The sequence below is a fragment of the Panthera uncia genome, assembly GCF_023721935.1.
Source record: "Panthera uncia isolate 11264 chromosome C1 unlocalized genomic scaffold, Puncia_PCG_1.0 HiC_scaffold_3, whole genome shotgun sequence".
Taxonomy (NCBI): domain Eukaryota; kingdom Metazoa; phylum Chordata; class Mammalia; order Carnivora; family Felidae; genus Panthera; species Panthera uncia.
The window spans coordinates 33,982,123-33,997,954 of NW_026057584.1; the positions used below are offsets into that span (position 1 = coordinate 33,982,123).

General features: G+C 37.8%; 1 protein-coding gene across 7 annotated transcripts in view; it reads left to right on the top strand.

The window, feature by feature from the left end:
- The window catches only part of C2CD6 (C2 calcium dependent domain containing 6), a 150,473-nt gene that overhangs the window by 33,556 nt on the left and 101,085 nt on the right, over positions 1-15,832 (top strand). For 6 of the 7 annotated variants that reach the window (XM_049615184.1, XM_049615183.1, XM_049615185.1 and 3 more), the window contains 2 exons: positions 2,250-2,372; positions 15,098-15,142. In XM_049615184.1, coding sequence (XP_049471141.1) covers positions 2,250-2,372; positions 15,098-15,142 — 168 coding nt within the window. The remainder of the gene's footprint in view (positions 1-2,249; positions 2,373-15,097; positions 15,143-15,832) is intronic. The other variant, XM_049615180.1, reaches the window with a different exon arrangement.

The following is a 15,832-nucleotide window of genomic DNA, read 5'->3' on the forward strand; positions in this document are numbered from 1 at the left end:
AAAGACTTAAAAAAGAAAAGACTTTTTAAAATGTTTTCCAAATTTTGAATTTTTACGTAAGGGCTAAATACATTTTTGGTTCTTCAAAATTCCATCAGTAAACAAATTTGCATATCATAATGTAATATGTATTGAATACCTCTATAAACCATTGAATAGGGCACCAGGTTGACTCAGTTGATTAAGCATCCAGCTTGATTTCAGCTCAGGTCATGATCTCACAGTTTGTGAGATCAAGCCCTACATCGGCTTCTGCATTGGCAGTGTAGAGCCTGCTTGGGATTCTCTCTCTCCCCGCTCTCTCTGCCCCTCCCCCACTTGCTCTTTCCCTCAAAATAAAATAAAATGTAAAAAAAAAAAAAACCATTGAGAACTGCTAGTGAATAATTAAAATTTTCTATCAAGACATAATCACATGATTTCACAGTAAATTACCTATGAATGTTGTATATTCATTCTGGTCCTGAATTAAAATATCTCATAATTTACAAATTCTTAAGATCTTGGTATTCTCTTTCTCAGAGAATACTTTGTTGACGATTGCTCTACAGTAGGTCCTACAGTGATGCTCTATTACAGATAATGATGGTCACAGTGTAACCCTTCCATTTATGTGTTGACCTCCTTTCTCAGTAGCCTGCAGGCTCCCCATGCTCAAGGGCTTTACCTTACTATGCTCTATTATATCTCTGGTGCCTAGAATTCATTAACATTTAACAAATACTTATTGAATTAAAATGTTTTTTTCCAGAAAGCCAACAATTTAATAAAGGAAACATTTTAATTAAAAAAATCATTCTCTGAAAGACTACTAATTGTTTAAAACAAAATAATAATGATGAATGGTAAAATTTGTAGCATATGTAGAAGAAGAATATATGATAAGAGTAGCACAAAGAATGTGGAGAAGAGGGAATCCCTGTGCACTGTTGGCAGGAATGTAAATTGGTGTAGCCACTATGGAAAACAATATGGAGGTTCTTCAAAAATTAAAAATAGAATTACGATATGATCGAGCAATGCCACTTCTGGGTATATATCCAAAGAAAACAAAATCACTATCTCAAAAAGACATCTGCACCTCCACGTTCATTGCAGCATTATTTATAGTAATCAGGACATGGAAACAATCTAATTGTCCATGGGTGAATGGCTTAAAAAATTTGATACACACACACACACACACACACACACACACACAGAGGAATATTATCCATCCATAAAAGGAGATCCTGCCAGTTGTAACAATATGGATGGACCTAGAGGGCATTATGCTAAGTGAAATGAGACAGAGAAAGACAAGTATTGTATGATTTCACTTATGTGTGGAATCTAATAGCTCCAAGAAAACAACTTATAGTCACAGAGAACAGATTGGTGGTTGCCAGACGTGAGGTTTGGGGAGTAGGCAAAAGGGTGAAGGTGGTCAAAATGTACAAACTTCCAGTTATAAGTAAGTAATAGCATGATGACTATAGTTAGTAATACTGTATTGTGTGTTTGACAGCGCTAAGAGAGTTGATCTTAAAAATTCTCTCATTACAAGGAAAAAAATTGTAACTTTGTGCTTATGAGCATTAACTAAATTTACTGTGATAATCATTTCACAATATATACAAATATCATTATGCTGTACACCTAAAAGTAATGGAATATTGTATGCCAATTATATTTTTAAACAAATATTTTTTAAAAGTCCCTAGACTGGAGAATAATGAGATTTTTTTTTCTAATTAGCAAAAGAGTGTGTGAATTTTAAAGGTCACGTAATAGTGGTATTGTGTTACAGAGCTCAAGGTTGGGAGAGAATTCCAAGTTGAGATGATGGTATACGTCTTATCAATAAGTTAAGGAACAAAGACTGAAAAGGATGTTGGATATCTTTCGATATTGGGTTTTTGGATTACCTAGATTTGCTGGACTGGATATTGGAGTACCTTTTGTAAGATTGTTTCAGTAGAGTGTTGAGGCTAAACCTTTGTGTAGAGTTAAAAAGAGAATGTAGGCAGTGCATATTTCAAAACACTGTAATTGATGTTACATATAAAAAAGATCTTGGTTTTTGTTGACACTAAGGTATATGTGACTGTGAGATTGAAAAGTTATAAAGCTAACAATATATGTAAACATCACTAGGTTGTACACAAAAGTACACAAAAGTATAGTTTATGGATGTATTTATTCAGAAATTATACCTGAAATTCAAACTGAAAATTTAATAATTCTTTTTATATGTGTTTTGTATCAAGATTCCCAGGCGTCAGGATGATGAGCGGAATAATATTTACTTGGAACTGATGAAATATGACAATACAGAAAAATATCCTTTCTTGTTAGGGAGTGTTCAGGTACATCTTTATGACATAATTCAGGTATGTATCAAAGTTATTTTTTCACCTTGGTATCACATTGTCCAGTTGGTGTTTGTTATTTATCTGTGTCTGATGAACTCCTTGTGGTTTATTATCTACCTTCAAACTCATGTGCTTAGGAAACAATATCTCCCTTGGGCTATATTTAAAAAAACAAAAGTTTGTAACAGCATAATATTTTTAAAAATTTATTATGTAGAAGGGCAGTGATACCTAAAAGACTAATGAGCATGTTTTATTTTTTTTTTCTGGAATGTTTTTAAGCAGGACTCAAACCACAAACTCTCTTAGTGGACAGCGCAAATTTCAGTTCTTTATCCTTAGCTGGGCTGCTTGCTGTCTGCCCTGTGCATATGTTGTTTAGGGGTCCGCCAGAGTTTGGGACAGGATTTATACACAGAATTTCTGGTTTCTTCTCTCTTGCTTTCTCCTTTGTAGGAGTACCCTCTCACTTTCCAGCAGCCATACTGCTCTGAACTCGAAGGAAGAGAACTAACTGATTAGTGAACAAATATAAACAAACTTAAGGATTTTCAGAAATATTCCTTAGGACACAAAGCAAGGAAGCCTTCAAAGACTAATGGAGTTACATCAAAAGACATAGGAGCCAGATTCCAGGGACTTCTGTTGGCCAATTTCAGGATAATTTGAACATCCAAAAGACCATTACAAATTCTGAATGAGGAAAAATCCATAAATCTTGGTGATCTTAAAAAAAAGAATAGGGGAAGAAAAATGGAATTTTAAAACTTTCAAACAGGAGAATGCCAATTAATAAGTGTAGGAAGAATGATAGAATTACAGATTGACCATTTCTGCAGTTCTTTTTTTTTAATGTTTATTTTTGAGAGAGAAAGAGGGAGGGTCAGAGAGAGAGGGAGACAAGGAATCTGAAGCAGGCTCCAGGATCTGGGCTGTCAGCACAGAGCCCAACGCAGGGCCCAAACTCATGAACTGCAAGATCACGATCTGAGCCAAAGTCCGACACTCAACTAACTGAGCCACCCAGGCACCCCTTGCAGTTCTTTATAATGAATGATGATTAGTTCAATCAAGACTTACCATTGCTACTAAAAACATTAGGTAAGGGGTTATTGGGGCATAAAATGTTTCCATGATGCCACCATTAACAGCCTACAGATTAATTGTTGCAAAGGGCAAAAGATGCCTCTACAATAGAGCAATGTTGTGGTTACTGCTTTAACCAAGAGCTTGAACTTAGTATAAGTAATTGTGGACAATTTAACATCATATGCTTCCTACGGTGGTACAATATGAAGTATACAGCATTACCTATGAATGGTTCTCATCAAAAATGTTTAACCCAAATTTAACGAAGCAGGGTCTAGATCTAACTTTTAGTTTATAGGAATTAGGAGATAGGGAAAAAATTGATACCATGTTGATATAAGATAAATACATAATGTGGACATACCAGCTTAGATCCCTTAAAAAGTTAAGGTTATTAAAAAAAATAAAGATGGAGGTAACTGTTCTAGATTAGAAGACACACAGCTTTGATTGAATACAGGTTTGAAAAAGATAAGTTATAAAAAGACCTTCTTGAGACAGTTAGGAAAATTTTGAATTTATATCACGTATTAGATAAAACCCTAAAATAACTGTTAATATTCTGAAATGTAATACTGATATTGTGGTTACATAGAAGAATGTCCTTATTTTTATGGTACACAAGGTGAAGATTTAACATTTTGGTATAAAGTGACATGATGGCTGCAACTTATGAATGTGCATACATGCAGATAAAGCAAGCGTGGCAAAATGTTGAAACAGTTTTTAACAGTTGTTAAATGTTTGAACTTGTTTAATCTAGGTGTAGGGTGTATCGATACTTATTGCTGTAGTCTTTCAGATGATCTATATGTTTCAAAAGTTTCATAATGAGATTTTGGGGGAAATCAGCTTTTTCAGAATATTAACAGGCATCAGACAAAGGAGGAGAGCATACTGACTAATGAATAAGAGTAAGCAGTTGAAGATTCTCAGAAAATTAGGGGGGAAGGATCTTGGAAATGACTAAAATTTCCTCTACTATATAGCAATTTATGCATCAGAAAAATGTATATTATTAGTCACATTTTGTTGAAGGGAGTAGGGCATTTGGACTATAGTTGTATGTGTAAACTTCTCAGTATTTTTATGATGGTAAAAATTTTTAGATGAAAAATATGACTCACCGTCCCACAATTGTAATATAGCATTTCATTTCTCAGAATTTCATTCCACATCTTTTTAATAAACATAAACAGAAAAATAGAAAATATAAAAAGCACCAAATGCAAATTATAGGACTGAAAAATACAATATCTAAAATCAGAAATTCATTTGATGGATTTAGCAGAATAGAGATGCCAAAGGAAAGACTATTCTTTTTCCTCTTAATTTCTTTAAGATATATTACTATTTAAAAATATAACCTTCATACCACTTTGGGAAGATACACAAATCTTGCAGTTTTATAGGTTCTATAACCTTGCCTTGTGTAGTTTATAATGTTTGTAAATGTAATGCATATGACAACTATAGCATAAAGGGTAGGTAGGGGGTGAGCTTTAAAGGACCTATAAAATTATGGGATTTGTGTATTTTTCCCAAAGTGGTACAAAGTAAATGTAATCCAGTTGAAGTTCCTATGCTGTCATCTGGTTCAATCTCCTGCCCTTCCCCTGCCCCCAAAATATAATAATTATCTTAAACTGTATTTATTCCTTTGTTTTTTTTCCATAGTTTTACTACTTATATATAGTTGCAAACCAATATAATTTGTTTCTAAAGCATTATGCTTCTAAGATCAATACAGGTAATCTCATTTGCTGGCGCTCATTATCTCTCTGTTATATACTGTTCCATGTGGAGCATTCCTCATTTTATTTGTCTATAGATTTGTTGATGGACATTTGAATTGTTTTCAGTTTTTACTATTCTCTCTGCTGCAATGAATTTACTTTCAAATTGGTTTCCATACAACACCCAGTGCTCATCCCAAAAGGTGCCCTCCTCAATACCCATCACCCACCCTGCCCTCCCTCCCACCCTGCCCTCCCTCCCACCCCCCATCAACCCTCAGTTTGTTCTCAGTTTTTAGCAGTCTCTTATGCTTTGGCTCTCTCCCACTCTAACCTCTTTTTTTTTTTCTTTCCTTCCTTCCCCTCCCCCATGGGTTTCTGTTATGTTTCTCAGGATCCACGTAGGAGTGAAACCATATGGTATCTGTCTTTCTCTGTATGGCTTATTTCACTTAGCATCACACTCTCCAGTTCCATCCACGTTGCTACAAAAGGCCATATTTCATTTTTTCTCATTGCCACGTAGTATTCCATTGTGTATATAAACCACAATTTCTTTATCCATTCATCAGTTGATGGACATTTAGGCTCTTTCCATAATTTGGCTATTGTTGAGAGTGCCGCTATAAACATTGGGGTACAGGTGCCCCTATGCATCAGTACTCCTGTATCCCTTGGGTAAATTCCTAGCAGTGCTATTGCTGGGTCATAGGGTAGGTCTATTTTTAATTTTCTGAGGAACCTCCACACTGCTTTCCAGAGCGGCTGCACCAATTTGCATTCCCACCAACAGTGCAAGAGGGTTCCCGTTTCTCCACATCCTCTCCAGCATCTATAGTCTCCTGATTTCTTCATTTTGGCCACTCTGACTGGCGTGAGGTGGTATCTGAGTGTGGTTTTGATTTGTATTTCCCTGATAAGGAGCGACGTTGAGCATCTTTTCATGTGCCTGTTGGCCATCCGGATGTCTTCTTTAGAGAAGTGTCTATTCATGTTTTCTGCCCATTTCTTCACTGGGTTATTTGTTTTTCGGGTGTGGAGTTTGATGAGCTCTTTATAGATTTTGGATACTAGCCCTTTGTCCGATGTGTCATTTGCAAATATCTTTTCCCATTCCGTTGGCTGCCTTTTAGTTTTGTTGGTTGTTTCCTTTGCTGTGCAGAAGCTTTTTATCTTCATAAGGTCCCAGTAATTCACTTTTGCTTTTAATTCCCTTGCCTTTGGGGATGTGCCGAGTAAGAGATTGCTACGGCTGAGGTCAGAGAGGTCTTTTCCTGCTTTCTCCTCTAAGGTTTTGATGGTTTCCTGTCTCACATTCAGGTCTTTTATCCATTTTGAGTTTATTTTTGTGACTGGTGTGAGAAAGTGGTCTAGTTTCAGCCTTCTGCATGTTGCTGCCCAGTTCTCCCAGCACCATTTGTTAAAGAGACTGTCTTTTTTCCATTGGATGTTCTTTCCTGCTTTGTCAAAGATGAGTTGGCCATACGTTTGTGGGCCTAGTTCTGGGGTTTCTATTCTATTCCATTGGTCTATGTGTCTGTTTTTATGCCAATACCATGCTGTCTTGATGATGACAGCTTTGTAGTAGAGGCTAAATTCTGGGATTGTGATGCCTCCTGCTTTGTTCTTCTTCTTCAAAATTACTTTGGCTATTCGGGGCCTTTTGTGGTTCCATATGAATTTTAGGATTGCTTGTTCTAGTTTCGAGAAGAATGCTGGTGCAATTTTGATTGGGATTGCATTGAATGTGTAGATAGCTTTGGGTAGTATTGACATTTTGACAATATTTATTCTTCCAATCCATGAGCATGGAATGTCTTTCCATTTCTTTATATCTTCTTCAATTACCTGCATAAGCTTTCTATAGTTTTCAGCATACAGATCTTTTACATCTTTGGTTAGATTTATTCCTAGGTATTTTATGCTTCTTGGTGCAATTGTGAATGGGATCAGTTTCTTCATTTGTCTTTCTGTTGCTTCATTGTTAGTGTATAAGAATGCAACTGATTTCTGCACATTGATTTTGTATCCTGCAACTTTGCTGAATTCATGTATCAGTTCTAGCAGACTTTTGGTGGAGTCTATCGGATTTTCCATGTATAATATCATGTCATCTGCAAAAAGCGAAAGCTTGACTTCATCTTTGCCAATTTTGATGCCTTTGATTTCCTTTTGTTGTCTGATTGCTGATGCTAGAACTTCCAGCACTATATTGAACAACAGCGGTGACAGTGGGCACCCCTGTCGTGTTCCTGATCTCAGGGAAAAAGCTCTCAGTTTTTCCCCGTTGAGGATGATGTTAGCTGTGGGCTTTTCATAAATGGCCTTTATGATCTTTAAGTATGTTCCTTCTATCCCGACTTTCTCAAGGGTTTTTATTAAGAAAGGGTGCTGGATTTTGTCAGAGGCCTTTTCTGCATCGATTGACAGGATCATATGGTTCTTCTCTTTTTTTTTATTAATGTGATGTATCACGTTGATCGATTTGCGAATGTTGAACCAGCCCTGCATCCCAGGAATGAATCCCACTTGATCATGGTGAATAATTCTTTTTATATGCTGTTGAATTCGATTTGCTAGTATCTTATTAAGAATTTTTGCATCCATATTCATCAGGGATATTGGCCTGTAGTTCTCTTTTTTTACTGGGTCTCTGTCTGGTTTAGGAATCAAAGTAATACTGGCTTCATAGAATGAGTCTGGAAGTTTTCCTTCCCTTTCTATTTCTTGGAATAGCTTGAGAACGATAGGTATTATCTCTGCTTTAAATGTCTGGTAGAACTCCCCTGGGAAGCCATCTGGTCCTGGACTCTTATTTGTTGGGAGATTTTTGATAACCGATTCAATTTCTTCGCTGGTTATGGGTCTGTTCAAGCTTTCTATTTCCTCCTGATTGAGTTTTGGAAGAGTGTGGGTGTTTAGAAATTTGTCCATTTCTTCCAGGTTGTCCAATTTGCTGGCATATAATTTTTCATAGTATTCCCTGATAATTGTTTGTATCTCTGAGGGATTGGTTGTAATCATTCCATTTTCATTCATGATTTTATCTATTTGGGTCATCTCCCTTTTCTTTTTGAGAAGCCTGGCTAGAGGTTTGTCAATTTTGTTTATTTTTTCAAAAAACCAACTCTTGGTTTCGTTGATCTGCTCTACAGTTTTTTTAGATTCTATATTGTTTATTTCTGCTCTGATCTTTATTATTTCTCTTCTTCTGCTGGGTTTAGGCTGCCTTTGCTGTTCTGCTTCTATTTCCTTTAGGTGTGCTGTTAGGTTTTGTATTTGGGATTTTTCTTGTTTCTTGAGATAGGCCTGGATTGCAATGTATTTTCCTCTCAGGACTGCCTTCGCTGCATCCCAAAGCGTTTGGATTGTTGTATTTTCATTTTCGTTTGTTTCCATATATATTTTAATTTCTTCTCTAATTGCCTGGTTGACCCACTCATTCGTTAGTAGGGTGTTCTTTAACCTCCATGCTTTTGGAGGTTTTCCAGACTTTTTCCTGTGGTTGATTTCAAGCTTCATAGCATTGTGGTCTGAAAGTATGCATGGTATAATTTCAATTCTTGTAAACTTATGAAGGGCTGTTTTGTGACCCAGTATATGATCTATCTTGGAGAATGTTCCATGTGCACTCGAGAAGAAAGTATATTCTGTTGCTTTGGGATGTAGAGTTCTAAATATATCTGTCAAATCCATCTGATCCAATGTATCGTTCAGGGCCCTTGTTTCTTTATTGACTGTGTGTCTAGATGATCTATCCATTTCTGTAAGTGGGGTGTTAAAGTCCCCTGCAATGACCACATTCTTATCGATAAGGTTGCTTATGTTTATGAGTAATTGTTTTATATATCTGGGGGCTCGGGTATTTGGCGCATAGACATTTATAATAGTTAGCTCTTCCTGGTGGATAGACCCTGTGATTATTATATAATGCCCTTCTTCATCTCTTGTTACAGCCTTTAATTTAAAGTCTAGTTTGTCTGATATAAGTATGGCTACTCCAGCTTTCTTTTGGCTTCCAGGAGCATGATAAATAGTTCTCCATCCCCTCACTCTCAATCTAAAGGTGTCCTCAGATCTAAAATGAGTCTCTTGTAGACAGCAAATAGATGGGTCTTGTTTTTTTATCCATTCTGATACCCTATGTCTTTTAGTTGGCGCATTTAATCCATTTACATTCAGTGTTATTATAGAAAGATATGGGTTTAGAGTCATTGTGATGTCTGTATGTTTTATGCTTGTAGTGATGTCTCTGGTACTTTGTCTCACAGGATCCCCCTTAGGATCTCTTGTAGGGCTGGTTTCGTGGTGACAAATTCCTTCAGTTTTTGTTTGTTTGGGAAGACCTTTATCTCTCCTTCTATTCTAAATGACAGACTTGCTGGATAAAGGATTCTCGGCTGCATATTTTTTCTGTTTAGCACACTGTAGATATCGTGCCAAGCCTTTCTGGCCTGCCAAGTTTCAAAGGAGAGATCAGTCACGAGTCTTATAGGTCTCCCTTTATATGTGAGGGCACGTTTATCCCTTGCTGCTTTCAGAATTTTCTCTTTATCCTTGTATTTTGCCAGTTTCACTATGATATGTCGTGCAGAAGATCGATTCAAGTTACGTCTGAAAGGAGTTCTCTGTGCCTCTTGGATTTCAATGCCTTTTTCCTTCCCCAGTTCAGGGAAGTTCTCAGCTATAATTTGTTCAAGTACCCCTTCAGCACCTTTCCCTCTCTCTTCCTCCTCTGGTATACCAATTATGCGTATATTATTTTTTTTTAGTGTATCACTTAGTTCTCTAATTTTCCCCTCATACTCCTGGATTTTTTTATCTCTCTTTCTTTCAGCTTCCTCTTTCTCCATAACTTTATCTTCTAGTTCACCTATTCTCTCCTCTGCCTCTTCAAGCCGAGCCATTGTGGTTTCCATTTTGTTTTGCATTTCGTTTAAAGCGTTTTTCAACTCCTCGTGACTGTTCCTTAGTCCCTCGATCTTTATGGCAAGAGATTCTCTGCTGTCCTGTATACTGTTTTCAAGCCCAGCGATTAATTTTATGACTATTATTCTAAATTCACTTTCTGTTATATTATTTAAATCCTTTTTGATCAGTTCATTAGCTGTTGTTATTTCCTGGAGATTCTTCTGAGGGGAATTCTTCCGTTTGGTCATTTTGGAGAGTCCCTGGCGTGGTGAGGACCTGCAGTGCACTTCCCCTGTGCTGTGGTATATAACTGGAGTTAGTGGGCGGGGCCGCAGTCCGACCCGATGACTGCCCCCAGCCCACTGCTGGGGCCACAGTCAGACTGGTGTGTGCCTTCTCTTCCCCTCTCCTAGGGGCGGGATTCACTGTGGGGTGGCGTGTCCCGTCTGGGCTACTTGCACACTGCCAGGCTTGTGTTGCTGGGGATCTGGCGTATTAGCTGGGGTGGGTAGGCAAGGTGCACGGGGGCTGGAGGGGCAGGCTTAGCTCGCTTCTCCTTAGGTGATCCACTTCAGGAGGAGCCCTGTGGCAGCGGGAGGGAGTCAGATCCGCTGCCGGAGGTTTGGCTCCGCAGAAGCACAGAGTTGGGTGTTTGCGCGGAGCGAGCAAGTTCCCTGGCAGGAACTGGTTCCCTTTGGGATTTTGGCTGGGGGATGGGCGGGGGAGATGGCGCTGGCGCCTTTGTTCCCCGCCAAGCTGAGCTCTGCTGTCCGGGGGCTCAGCAGCTCTCCCTCCCTTTGTCCTCCAGCCTTCCCGCTTTCTGAGCAGAGCTGTTAACTTCTGACCTCCCAGACGCTAAGTCGCGCTTGCTGTCGGAACACAGTCTGTCCGGCCCCTCCGCTTTTGCCAGCCAGACTCGGGGGCTCTGCTTGGCTGGCGAGCCGCCCCTCCGCCCCGGCTCCCTCCCGCCAGTCCGTGGAGCGCGCACCGCCTCGCCGCCCTTCCTACCCTCTTCCGTGGGCCTCTCGTCTGCGCTTGACTCCTGAGACTCCCTTCTGCTAATCCTCTGGCGGTTTTCTGGGTTCTTTAGGCAGGTGTAGGTGGAATCTAAGTGATCGGCCGGACGCGCTGTGAGCCCCGCGTCCTCCTACGCCGCCATCTTCCGGACTGCAATGAATTTTCTTGAACATATCTTCCAATGCATATCTGAAAAAGTCTCTACATTATGATGAATTGCTCTCTATGAGTCTCTTTGATGCATTGCTACATCGTATGGTAAAGAGACCATTATTATTTAATGGACACAGTCATCAAGGAAAGCAATTTTGGTTATTTTTGGATTTCCCCAAAGAGCTGTATGATTTTAGCTGTGGTGTGTTCAAGATATTCTGTTTCTGTATAATATCTGTCAGTATCCTTTCTATAGGAACTTCTACCTTAATTAAGAATTGTGTCATTTTCCTTATTAGAATTTCTCAGTTACTCACTTTTGGTCAAAACTAAGATCCCAGAAGTACAAAGCTGACCATAAGTGCTTTGGGGGTTTTTGTTTTTAGTTTTTGTTTTGATACAGTTTTATTAGCTGGATGTTGTCTTGGGATGATGACTGTATAATAATAGTTGAACATCTGCATATCAGACAATAGAGGAAAACAAGAACTATGTGACAATCACAAATGTAATAATAAATTTTTTGAATCCACTTTGTATCCAGCCCTATTGAAGTAGGTCTAATGGGAGAGTAAGTCGCATGGATGAATTTGGCCCACCTTAAATAGACACGTAGCCTTTAAAAAAAACCAAAAAAAACCCAAAACTGTTCTTTTGAGATAAATGTAGATTCAGATGCAGTTGAAAGAAACAATAGAGATCCTTTATCCTTTACTCAGTTTCCTCTGATGGTAACATCTTTCAAAACTATGGCACAGTATCTCAACCATGATACAGAATGTTTCCACCTCTACCAGGATCCCTCATGTTGCCCTTTTATAGCTACATCTACTTCCCTCCTGCCCTACCCCCTCCTTAACCCTTGGCAACCAACCACTAATGTTTTCCTCCCTTATTTAATTCTCTCATTTCAAGGATATTACATAAATGGAATCACACAGTATGTAACCTTTCATGGTGGGTTTTTTCACTCAGTGTAATTTTCTGGGAAGTCATCCAGGTTGTTCTGTGTTTCACTAGTTCATTCCTTTTCTGCTATTGAGTAACACTACAGGGTGTGAGTGTACCACATTTTTTTTTTTAACAGTTTGCCCATTGGAGGACATCTGGGTTTCCAGTTCTGGGCTGTTCTGATTAAAGTTGTTATAAACATTCATGTATAGGTTTTGGTGCAAGTGCAAGTGTTCATTAATCAGATAAATTTCTGGTTTGTAAGATAGTTGCATGTAGAGTCATTAAAGAAACTGTCAAACTGTTTTCCGGAGTGGCTATGCCTTGTACATCTTCATCAGAAATGAATGTGCAGTTTCTCACCATCCTCATCAGCATTTGTATTGATGCCATTTTACAGTTTAGCCATTCTGATAGGTGTGTAGTAATATCTCATTTTGGTATTAATTTGTAGTTCCCTAATAACCAGTAATATTGAACATCTTTTCATGAAGGCCTCTTAATTTATTAATGATTCTACTTTTCCTGAAGTGTTTACCTGGGTATAACAACACGTGTAGGCTACTGTGTAGATAGACTCTACCACACTGGAGAATAAAAGGTCAAGGAGAATATTATAATCTAGAATTATTCTAGTCAACAAATTTATGCTGGTTTGTCTGATCTCTAAAGCTTGAGCTGTATCATTTGAGTCACATGCAGGGGTAAATTATAAACCATTTGTTTTAGTTCTAGAACTGCTAGCTAGGGTAGAATTCGTCATGCAGACTGGTCAAATTTAGAACTTGGATGAATTGGGAAGACCTGATGACCAGACCCAAACTATAGATCATGTTTAGAAGCATGGAAGGGCCATTTTAGTGCAAAACAGTTATTCCACAGGTATACATGAAGAGGCCACAAATGTATTGTTATGATTACCAGTTATTATCAATTACTTTCTGAATATAATTGGCCTTATTGCGGAGAACAAAGACCTTGAGTTGAATTTTAAAAATCACATAATAGGTTCTACATAGCTTTGTAAAAAAATGATTGATCTGTAGCTTGTATCATGAATCCCTTGTTTCTTCTCATCCCTGATACATCTTGCATTCCTTTGAGGCTCTGGGAGAAAACAGAAACATCAGCTAATTGTTAGGGCCTAGGGTCCAGTTAAGGCATATAAACATATTGGAGTTTATAATATTCCTGTATTGATTATAAAAGGAATGCGAGTAATAATTTTGGGATGAACTCTGGTACTACTTTTGACTATTGGTTTAGCTATATGATCCTTATCAGATAAGCCTAGGACTAGGTGATAAACAGAAAGATGGGTAGTACTGTAATTCTTTGAGAAAGTCAAGAGAGAATTTGAAGGTGTGAAATATTGTTAGACTAATGCCTTGTAAAGCATCATACCTTTGAGTATCTATCTCTCTATACCTTTGAGTAGTTTAGCATTGCCCCCACCTCCACCCCACCCTGCACTTTCCCAGACTGGGCCTAAGCCCAGTAACTTGCTTTGGGCAGAGCAAAACCAATTTCAGGACAGGTTGCCAAACAGCTCATTGCCACACATTGAAAGTCACCAGAGGAGCTGAGTGAAAGCAAGCCTAAAACTCAGTGGATTTGAGAAGCACATTCAAGATGAACATATAAATTGGCTCCAGTGAAGACTTAATTGGCAGATCTCAGTGAGACCTAGAGGAAGAACTCAAAGATATTACCATAGTTTAAAATATGACTAAAAGTTTACTTTATATATGAGGGAGATGAATCACTCTGTAGGTCAAGTTCTTTCATCAAAAGCAGAGGCACAGTTTATAAAAGGGAAGAAAAAAGCAGTCTTGAAACAATACAGTATTTCCCCAGTCCCCACTTTGGGAAAAGGGATGCTATCAAGAATAAGAAGCTATAAAGAGCAGGTTGACAGGATCATTAAGGAAATCTATTTCAGTTATTTGCGAATTTTCTGAGAAATCTTGTGACTATATGAAGAACATATATGATATGCTAATTCTATGTGAAGTCGGCCATGTACCACCAGATGTTATTTCCTTCATTATAATGCTTCACCAGGAACTGAGAGGGCAGGAGTTAAATAGGTTCTGCAGATTGCTGGGTTTTACAGGTGGTGAGGATGTATGAACCAGGTGCTAAAGTTTTCACTAAATGAGAATTATGACCAGAATGTCTGAAACACATGCCAGATAGCATGAAGCTTAAAAATGGAAAACTGCTTATATCTATGTGTAATAATATGATCTAGGAGCACTAGAAGGGGAATGTGGAGGATGCTGCTCCACCTGCTGGTCTTGAGGTATGTGGGCCTTCACTTGAGTCTATGAGGGAAACAGCATCCTTAGTGGTAAGCCAAGTCTTAGGTAAAATAAAGAGGAAATGTTCAGTGGAGCAGTTAAAGATGGGAGGTTGTTTGTTAACCCTGGGATGCTGGATTAAATGGGAGGACTGATAGCACGGCAGAGATGATGAGAGGTGGTGAACAAGGATACCCAAGGTTTACCTGGTTAAAAAAATGCCAACAGTCCTGACAATGAGAGAAGCAGCCCTATCATGAGTCAGCTTATCATGCAGATTTTTGTTAAACCCCACAAAGGAGTGCAGGCATGGTCCTTTAAGACTTGGAGAAAGGGGAACTATGACTAGCAGAAACATTTTTGTCTAAAACATAATGTAAATATTAACATTTACTGTTGGTACAACCCAGAATTTTTATTTTCTTCCAAATATTCATTATAATTGTATTTAGCTATTAAATTAACGTGCATTAAAAATCACAATCTGATTTTCCAAAATTTATGAAATAGTTTAGATTACATATGGATGATTATATGAGTGACTCTGTATTTGAGAATTTTATCATTTATTACTTTTTTCCAGAAAGGGTGCTTTATTGAAGAATTTCAAATGTTGAATAGAAACATAGTAAGAACTTTACTGAAACTCCCAAAGCTTTGTGCACATACTTAACATTTTTTATAGCTTTGCTCTGATATAGTTTTAACCTCTGATAGTGTTTCCATTCTCTTTGTTACTCTACCAGTCACTATTTGAATTCATAGAAATTTATTAAATAGAAAGAACAATATTTGCTCACAAAATCTTCATCTCCACCTTTTTGTTTGTTTGTTTTAAATGCTGCTACCTTACTGCTAAATGGTGAACAAGAAAACTGAAATCATTGGATAAGAGAGTAAAATATCCTAGCTGCTTCTTTGACTCTTCAGCTTTAATTGAGGAAATATTTTTCTCCTTGAGGAGTTTCTGAAGAGTTGTTTACAGTTCTCACTTGAATTTCTTTTTAAGTGCTTAAAATTATTATTTTGATTAATTGGTCTTCTATTCAAAGAGACTTTTGCCAATAGCTAAAACAGGGACAAGGAACATAAAGAAGAGAATGATGGACATTTGAGGTCATAACCTCTGATACCCTCCTTCATTTCACATTTGAGCAAGCTAGGGTTCAGAGAGATGAAATCACTTGTCTAAATAAAATTTTTATCTGAAAATGGAAGTGGAGATAGGAGAAGTGTGAGTAAATACTTTAAAACCATATGCATGTATGTTCATATATGTATCAAGGTAATCCTATTAATTATAAATTGAAATTTTCTC